Here is a 10,007-nt window from a genome sequence, read left to right as displayed (position 1 = left end):
ATTGTAATCAAACTTCCACTCCATTTGGAATCCATGTAGACCTTTAAGGATGTCTTCTAAAGCCTCATACACGTGATCGGACTTCAAACAAACTTTTCCGTGGATTTTTGTTCATAGGGCGTTGGCCGTGAACTTGGTATGCATACACACGGCAGGCCTTTTTCAGCCAACTTTCACCAAATCAAAATGTTTTTTTCTGCTCTTTACCACCACCCTTTAGCCAACTTCTGCTATTGTTGGTTGATTTTAGCATTGATTCGGAGCATGCGTGTTTGTACTTTGGACTAATGTCCGATGGACTTCTGTACACACGATAGGATTTTGCACCGCAGGAATTTTGTCCGTTTGCAGAGCGAACATTTGTCCGATGAAAAACGAAAAACTTTGTCCGATGGAGCTTACACATGATCGAATTTTTTTGAAAACCTGCTCATTTTGAAGTTTGTTGTCAAAAAGTCCAATCGTGTGTATGGGCCTAAAGGTTTGCAAAAAAACGGTGTATCCAATTGTAGGTTTTCAATGTCCACTTTACGCAAATCTTTAAATATGCACAAAAGGAACGAAGCACAATCCATGTTTACATTTTTGCTTACCAGGTTCGCTATTTTGCTGCTTTGTGCCATCATGAATCAAATGCAAGCATCCATGAATATTATAAGCGCTACACAGATTGCTTGACTCCTGAGTAGAACCATAATATTTCACTTTATTAATATATGCAAACACCAACAGTTACATAATCAATTGACTATACCAGTAAAAAAACTATGGCATGGAATTAAATTCCATATTGTATTTACAGTTGTACTGTGCTTATGAATGCATTCTCGACACCATTTTTGTTTGGCTATACGATACGAGGGCCTCGATCCCATAAGAGATTAGATGTGGTACTTTCTGATATGAAAGAAAGAACAAAAGGTTTACTATAACGTTTCCTGTAAAGCCAATTGTTTTTAAAAAGGAAAAAAAACATGGCACAGGGGAACATGCAAGCCTTTATGAAAGTTAGTATTAGTAAAGAATCCTGCAATGTGAAGATACTGTCCTTGGCTCAATTTCTCCTTGAATCCAATTAGTGGATAGAACCAAGCCGATTGATAATAATAGGAGTCCGTAACAAATTTCACCGCAGATGTAAAGTAAGCACAATTGTGATAACTGCCCCTATCAACAAGAAGAAGGGGACCCAGGTCTTCAGGAAGCCTCCGACACTAAAAGTAGATGAGGTATTTGAAATTAACATTACAGAGTACATACAGTTAGATCTATTCTATAGATAGTATAAAAGAAGAATACAGAAGTAAAATAGAGTTCAGTTTCGATCTTTGCTTTAGCCTGTCGAACAGATAATATGTTCAAAGTATTAGCATAGTGGGTTGAATAGTTTGGGTAAAGCATTTAAAAGAAATTGAAGTAAAAATGCTGCAGTTGGACTTCATTAGGATGGCCCTGGTGTTTCGTCTTAACATAGGTCTCTGTCAGAATGCAACGCAAAATTGCACCGAGGCCAAAAGTCAGTCATAAAGAGCCACCCATGTCCGACTATCCAAAGGCAAGCACAGCACAAACTTGCTGGCCACTATCTCCCAAACTAGCTCCCACAACCTGTACACCACCCTCTCTATGCCTGCATAAAGACCCCCAAACACGCAACTGTGCATAAATGCCCTAAATCACCCTTGGTATCACAACAACCCTGTCCAAGCACAGCATCTTTAACCCTCTTCTCAGCAATGCACCAATATTATGCCTTCTACTCTCAACATGCTTTCACTAACACTACCTTGCCCACAGACTCATCCCCCTTTCTCAACACTGCACCTGCATGCCCTCACCAACCCCCCTTCACACTATCACAGTTGCACCCCCTTAATAATGAGCCTCCATTCCAAATCTATACACACTTCTCTTTTATTCCATGCCTGCATGTCTCCCCCTTGCTGTCACCCCACTCCTGCAGAAGTACAACACAATCCCCCGAACCGAACCTACCCCATCCCAATCTATCCACTGACCCTGCATCCACTCCCTTCCATCCCACTTGTTTTCTTTACCACTCCAACCTTGCCTGTTTTTAAATGGACATACCTTTGCGAGTACAGGGGATATAAAAAGTCTACACACCCCAGGTAAAATATCAGGTTTCTGTGATGAAAAAAAAAAAAAAAAAAGACAAAGATAAATAATTTCAGAACTTTTTCCACATTTAGCGCGATCTATAAACTGTACGACTCAATTGAACAAGCTGAAATCTTTTAGGTGGAGGGAAGTAAAAATAAAATAATAAGGTTGCATAAGTGTGCACACCCTTAAACCAATACTTTGTTGGAGCACCTTTTGATTTTATTACAGCACCCAGTTTATTTTGGTACGAGTCCTTCGGCATGACACATCTTGACTTGCCAATATTTGCCCACTCTTCTTTGCAAAAACACTCCAAATCTGTGAGATTGCAAGGGCATCTCCTGTGCACATCCCTCTTCAGATCTCCCCAGATTTTAATCAGATTCAGGTCTGGGACATTTTTTTTAAACTTTAATCTTCTTCTGGTGAAGCCATGCCTTTGGATGTATGCGTTTGGGTGGTTGTCATGCTAAATGATGAGGTTCCTCTTCGTGTTCAGCTTTCTAGCAAAAGATTTAAGGTTTTGTGCGAATATTGACTGGTATTTGGAATTGTTCATAATTTCCTCTACCTTGACTAAGGCCCCTGTTCCAGCTGAAGAAAAACAGCCCCAAAGCATGATGCTGCCACCACCATGCTTCACTGTGGGCATAGTGTTCTTTTGGTGATGTGCAGTGTTGTTTTTGTGCCAAAACATATCTTTTGGAATTATGGACAAAAAGTTCAACAGACAAGAACATATTTTTACACATGCTTTTGGGAGACTGTGTTTTTGCAAAATTTAGCCGAGCTTGGATGTTTTTCTTCGTAACGCTACCCAATAGCCCAGACATATGAAGAATATGGGAGGTTGTTGTACCACACAGCCAGTACTTGCCAGATATTCCTGCAGTTCCTTTAATGTTGCTGTAGGCCTCTGGGCAGCCTCCCTGACCAATTTTCTTCTCTGCATTTTATCAATTTTGGAGGGACGTCCAGTTCTTGGTAATGTCACTGTTGTGACATATTTTTTTCACTTGATGTTGATGGTCTTTACTGTGTTCCATGGTATATCTAATTCCTTGGAAATTCTTTTGTACCCTTCTCCTAACTGATGCTTTTTAACTACGAGATCCCTCTGATGCTTTGGAAGCGCTCTGCGGACCATGGCTTTTGCTGTAGGATGCGACTAAGAAAATGTCAGGAAAGACCTACTAGAACAGCTGAACTTTATTTGGGGGTTAACCAGAGGCACTTTAAATTGTGTCAGGTGACTCCTGTTTAACATGAGTTTGAATGTGATTGCTTAATTCTGAACTAGATCCCCAGTTATAAGAGGGTGTGCACACTTATGCAACCACATTATTTTTATTTTTTATTTTTACTTTCCCCCCCAAAAGATGTTTTTTAATTGAGTTGTACTGGTGATAGGTCATATTAAAAGGTGGAGAAAAAAAAAAGTTCTGAAATTATTTATTTTTGTCAATTTTTTTTATATTACAGAAACCTGACATTTTAACAGGGGAGATAGAGAGGTCCACATACACACAGGACATAGATGAGAATACAAAGACTTAAGCAGTAAAATACAAACTCACCTAACATATTTACTGTAAACCAAGCTCAGCATACAGAGTTTCACCATATTCCAGTTTGTGTTATTGTACTTCATAAGGTTCAAAGCCATAGCCACATGGGAATGACAGTTGTCACAGCATAAATTGTGCTAGAACAAAAAAAAAACACAGACATTTACATACAAGAATGTGAATCAGAGATCAACAAAGTAGTAGGCATACCAAACTGTATATAATGTTTTTGATGGAGGATATTAAAACCACCAAAAAAAAAAAAAAAAAAAAAGGAGATTAACCACCTCAGGTCCAGAAGGTTTTACCCCCTTGATGACCAGGCCATTTTTTTTTTTTTTTTTTTTTTAGCACTGCGCTATTTTAGCTAGTAATTGCACAATCATGCAACGCTGTACACAAACAATATTGATATTTTTTGTTACACAAATAAAGCTTTCTTTTGGTGGTATTTGATCAGCAGCAGTTTTTTATTATATAAAATGGGAAAAAAAAAAAAGGCGAAAATATTTAAAATAGGTGAAACTCATATTATATAGATTACACATAGGGGGGGATTTATTAAAACTGGTGAACTCAAAATCTGGTGCATCTATGCATAGTAACCAATCAGCTTCTATCCTTCAGCTTGTTTAATTAGGCTTTGACAATAAAACATGGAAACTGATTGGTTTCTATGGAGAGCTGCACTAGATTTTGTGTGCATTATCTTGAGTAAATCTCCCCCAGAGAGTGATATATTTCATGCCTGTCCTTTTTTTAATTTTGAAGACAGCTAGTGAAAACCCAAAATTCAATATCTCAGTTAAAATTGTTACATGAGACCAATAAAAAAAAAAAAAAAAAAAAAAAAGAAGAAGATTTTTAATACAGAAAAGTTGGCTTACTGAAAAGTATGTGCATGTACAGTATAGTATGTACTCAATACTTGATCGGGGCTCCTTTTTCATGAATTACTGCATTAATGCAGCATGACATAGAGGCGATCAGCCTGTGGCACTACTGAGGTGTTATGAAAGCCCAGGTTGCGTTGATAGTGGCCTTCAGCTATCTTCACCGTTGGGTCTGGTGTCTCTCATCTGCCTCTGGACAATATCCCACAGATTCTCTATGGGGTATAGGTCAAGAAAGTTTGCTGGCCAATCAAGCATAGTGATAACATGATCACTAAACCAGGTACCGTATTGGCAGTGTGGGCAGGTGCCAAGTCCTACTGGAAAATAAAATCAGCATCTCCATAAAGCTGGTCAGCAGAGGGAAGCCTGAAGTGCTGTAGAATTTCCTGACTGTGGAAACTTAACACTGGACCTCATGCAACTTGGATTCTGTGCGTCTCCACTCTTCCTCCAGACTCTGGGACCTTGATTTCCAACTAAAATGTAAAATCTACATTCATCTGAAGAGGACTGTGGACCACTGAGCAAGAGTCCAGTCCTTTTTCTCCTTAGCCCAGATAAGGCACTTCTGACTTTGTCTTTGGTTCAGAAGTGGCTTGACAAAAGTTGTAGCCCAAGTCCTGGATATGTCTGTGTGTAATAGCTCTTGAAGCACTCTTCATTAATATGCTTGGATATAGCACTCTGAACAGCCAGCTTCTTAAGCAAAGACCTTTTGTGACTTACCCTCCTTGTGGAGGGTGTCAATGACTGTCTTCTGGACCAGTGTTTCTCAACTCCAGTCCTCAAGGCGCCCCAACAGGTCATGTTTTCAGGATTTCCCTCAGATAGAACAGCTGTGGTAATTACTAAGGGTAATTACTAAGGCAGTGAAACTGATCAAATCAGATGTGCAAAATAATGGAAAGCCTAAAAACATGACCTGTTGGGGCGCCTTGAGGACTGTAGTTGAGAAACACTGTTCTGGACAACTGCCAAGTCAGTAGTCTTTCCCCATGATTGTGTAACCTACTGAACCAGACAGACCATTTGGGCTCAGGAAACCTTTACAGGTGTTTTGAGTTAGATGATTAGAGTGCGACACCATGAGTCTACGATATTTAACTTCCACAATATTCTAACTTTCTGAGATACTGAATGCTGGGTTAATCATCAAAATTTAAAAGAATGAGGGGCGTGTCCAAGATGGCGAGGTGAGCGGACGCTTCTAGACTGAGCTCCACTGGGACGTTTGTTTTTCTCCGGATCTGACTGATCCTTTGACTCCCTCTGCTGCACCTGGATGGGATGCCGGTCCTCGGGCATGCCAGCCGGTAAGGGCAAGAGGCTTCGTTTCCCAGCGGTAGTGGAGGATCCGCCGCCTACCCCGCCTGCTCACGTGGAGACCCGTGCTACTCGAGGCTCCTGCCGGGCCGCGGCAATGGGGGAGCCTGAACCCAGACCCCCCTGGCTTGCGGAGGTCATGGGTGCTATAGCCACCTGCCAGGCTACCCTTACGGCAAAAATAGAGGCCGTTCAGCTGGACATGGGCCTCCTGAGGCAGGACATTGATAAGTTGCAGTCCCGCACGGCGGAGACCGAACAGCGGGTTGGCGTTGCTGAGGACGAGATATTTGAACACTCGGCGGCGATCCGGACCCTCCAGACCAAGGTGAAGGCCCTGGTATACAGGGCTGAGGATGCCGAGAACAGGAACCATAGAAACAATCTCCGCATAGTATGCTTTCTGGAGGGGCAGAGGGCCCGAACCCGAGTACATTTGTGGTGATCTCCTGCGCTCGCTCCTGCCGGATTCCTGTTTGTCCCCCCAATATGTGGTTGAGAGGGCGCACCGTGTGCCACCCAAGCCGGGACCCCTGGGATCGCCGCCGAGGACATTCATCCTTAAACTCCTTAACTTCAGAGACAGGGATGAGATCCTCAGGGCTCCAGAGCCCTAGGTGACCTCCGCTTCCAAAATACTAAACTCCTCATTTTTCCAGACTACTCTGTGGAGACGCAGAAGATGAGGAAATCCTTCGACCAGGTCAAGGCGGCCATAAGAGCGAGGAATATCCGCTATAGTGTGCCGTTTCTGGCGCAGCTGAGGGTTCAGGATGGCGAATCGGTTAGTTTCTTTACTACGCCGCGTGATGCTCTGGCCTGGTTGGACTCTCTGCCCCGGGACCACTGAGAATTGGATTTGTGAGTTTATCCTGCTATGCTTCCTCCCTGTTTTCACGTCCCCCCTTCTGCCCTGCTTGACGCTGTGCTGCCCCCCCCCCCCCCGGCTGCCCGTTTTGTTTCGATTTTGTTCTTATTTTATTTTTTCTCGTTTGCAACCTAAGACTGTGCCCCTGCAACTGTCAGGTGATTGATGCAGCCCTGCTGAGTGTTCCTGTCTGCGGTGGGCTCTTCATTATTTACTACTCCAGGTGCCTTGGATCACAACTGCTCCCGATTTGCCGGTGGGGGGGTGTCTGGTGAGTAGCTTATTTACCCGGCCATACTCTTATTGACCCCTCCTGGCCTCTAGACTGTCCCAGCAGGAGCTGTGAATGAATGAATGAAAACTTATATAGCGCGGCACATGCGAACTTAATCGCCTCTGGGTGCTTGTTGTTCCCGTCTCCTTTGGTATCAAAAGAGATGTGTTTTGATCTTTCTCCTGAATGCTAAGTGGTTCTCCTCCAACCGAATGCTGGTTGGTAAAGCGTTCCATAGTCTGGGACCTTGGACCGCGAATCTCCTTTCTCCTTTGGATTTGTAGTTGGCTTTCGGTATCTGAAGAAGATTTTGATTGGTGGATCGCAAAACGCGATTGGGATTATGAGCTTTTATTTTTTCGCATAGATAATGGGGAGCCTTCCCATGGATACATCTATGCGTTAGACAGAGTGCTTTAAAAGCAATTCTGTCTTTTACTGGCAACCAATGAAGGGATCTCAGTGAAGGCGAGATTGATTCCCAGGGTTTTTTCCCAGTCACAAGTCTGGCGGCCGTATTTTGAACGACTTGCAGACGAGCGATTTGGTATTTTGGGAGTCTGAGGTAAAGGGCATTTGCATAATCCAGTCTGGAGTTTACAATAGCTCCCACCACGACCGCTATGTCTTCTTTGGGAATGAAAGGAGTAAGTCTGCGTAGTAGGCGCAGCAGATGGTGAGATCCGCCGACTACTGACCCTATTTGTGCATCCATTGTCATGTAGGAGTCGAAGATGACCCCGAGACTTTTGACTTTGGCGCTAGGGGTGATGATTTTGCCCAGAATGGGCGGGGGTGTCCAAGTTGTTGCAGGTTGTTTCATACGCTTGGCGTGAAACAGGAGAAGTTCTGTTTTCGCTCTGTTGAGTTTAAGATAACTCTTTGTCATCCAGTTCTCTATCAAAGAGAGGCATGTCTCTAGATTGAGGTGGTGATCCTTTTTATTGCAAATGCGGAAATACAGTTGCGTGTCGTCTGCATATGAGTGATAAAGCAGTTTTCGGCTGCTGACGATTTCAAAAAGCGGTCGAAGATAGATGTTAAATAACACCGGCGACAGAGGCGATCCTTGAGGGACTCCGCACGATAATGTGCGTTTCTCAGAGGTGAAAGGTCCTAACTTCACTGTTTGCGATCTGTTGTCCAAAAAAGAGGAGAACCAAGATAAATCGCCTTCTGCGACTTTGGCTACTTCAGCTAGCCGAGTCAAAAGTAGCTTGTGGTCTACAGTGTCGAAGGCTGCGCTTAGGTCCAACAGAACCAGAAGACAAGATTCTCCTTCGTCTGCGGCTTCGAGAGCGTCGTCCCATATTTTGACCAATGCTGTTTCCGTCCCGTGTCCAGGACGGAAGCCCGATTGAAAAGGATCAAGTAGGTTGTGGGTATCTAGATGCTGTTGCAGCTGTTGTACCACTACTTTTTCCATTACCTTTGAGAGAACGTTTAGGCCTGTTATGGGACGGCGGTGAATAGGGTCCTTAGGGTCTAAGGTGGGTTTCTTTAAGATAGGTCGGATTATGCCCTCTTTCAACTGGGAAGGCACTATACCTTCCTTGAATGATTGGTTAATAAGCTGCGTGATAGGAGGTGCCAAGATGTCAGCGCATTCCTTCAGCAGTTTAGTGGGGATGATATTATTTGGCGCTGTGCCGTTACGCAAAGTACCAATGATATTCTTTGTGGCATGGATAGAGATGGGTTCCAGCGTAAACTTACCTAATTGTGGTGAATTACTGCAGGTATTGTATGGATAATTACGGGGGGGGGTGTTGTTTTGCTGAATGCTTTCCCGGATTCCCTCGGGAGTGAAGCCTGTCTGCTTACCTGCACTCTCTGGAACTTTGACGGAGGGGCACTATGGCCGCTTGTACAGGTCCCCTACTTGTCGGCAGCTGTGTTCTGGATTTTGGGATGCAAACCCTCCCCTCAGTTTTAGGGGGATGGGTGGGGTGGGGGGTTCGGCCATTTGGGGGCCGCTGCGTTCTGGGGGTTAATGTTTGGTTTTTTTGTTATGTTATTTTTGTTTATTTTGCAGATAGATATGTCAGCGTTACATGGAGCTATGATGTGCATGTCCTGGGGTCGGGGGCCGAGTTCAGGAGCCGGCCAAATTTACCGTTTTGACTCCCCTGTTGAATTCCTGAGCCATGTCTTCAGTTAATATTGTATCCTGGAATACCAGGGGACTAAATTCTCCAACCAAGCGCTCCCTGGTGTTCCAATTCCTTAAGTCCCACAATCCCCACATTTGCATCTTGCAAGAGACCCACCTTATGGGGAGTAGAATACTATCTCTTAAGAAACCGTGGGTGGGACAGCACTATCATTCTACATACTCTAGTTTCTCTAGAGGGGTTAGTGTCCTGGTTCACAAGTCCCTCCCATTCCGGCTCCTGGACCTGGCCCTAGATCCTGACGGCAGATATGTTATTGTTCATGCTGTACTGTATTCCATGACTTGGACAATTGTGGGCCTCTACCTGCCTCCCCCGGCCTCACTGTCGCTGCTAAACCAGGTGACTGCCAAGATGGCCGAGTTCGCCTCTGACAATGTAGTTATACTCAGTGATTTTAATCTGGTTCCTGACTTGGGAATGGATCGGTTAACGTCTTTGCATGTCCCTTGCTCAGGGCTGGCTGATTGGGCTGAGATGTACGGTCTGACAGAGACGTGTGGAGGTGGAGACACCCTCGGACCCGGGCCTATACGTGCCACTCGGCCTCCCATAGGACGTTCTCCCGCATCGATCTGGTATATGCGGGGGGGGTCAGTCCTCCCGAGGGTGGCGGATATACGTATACTCCCGAGGGGTCTCTGATCACGCTCCAATGCTCTTGACAGTTGACCTATCCGTGGGTTCTCCTGTCAGACTATGGAGACTCTCCAGATTCTGGGTTACGGACACTGATGTCGACACTCAATTTCAGACCGAGGCGACGGGTTACTGGGC

The 10,007-nt window shown here is 44.4% G+C and overlaps 1 protein-coding gene across 3 annotated transcripts in view; it reads right to left on the bottom strand.

Annotated features, from left to right (window-relative positions):
• Positions 1–686: 686 nt before the first annotated feature.
• TMEM222 (transmembrane protein 222) overlaps positions 687–10,007 on the bottom strand; it is a 48,396-nt gene continuing 39,075 nt past the window's right edge. For 2 of the 3 annotated variants that reach the window (XM_040337848.1, XM_040337847.1), the window contains exons 6-7: positions 3,705–3,832; positions 1,992–2,148 (exon numbers count right to left, since the gene is read on the bottom strand). In XM_040337848.1, coding sequence (XP_040193782.1) covers positions 2,007–2,148; positions 3,705–3,832 — 270 coding nt within the window. In that variant the 3' untranslated portion in view covers positions 1,992–2,006. Of the gene's footprint in view, positions 1,215–1,991; positions 2,149–3,704; positions 3,833–10,007 lie in introns of those variants that run through there. The other variant, XM_040337849.1, reaches the window with a different exon arrangement.

The sequence above is a fragment of the Rana temporaria genome, chromosome 2 (assembly GCF_905171775.1).
Source record: "Rana temporaria chromosome 2, aRanTem1.1, whole genome shotgun sequence".
Classification (NCBI taxonomy): Eukaryota; Metazoa; Chordata; class Amphibia; order Anura; family Ranidae; genus Rana; species Rana temporaria.
The sequence above is the reverse complement of the archived record's forward strand: the minus strand, read 5'-3'. Positions and strand labels throughout refer to the sequence as shown.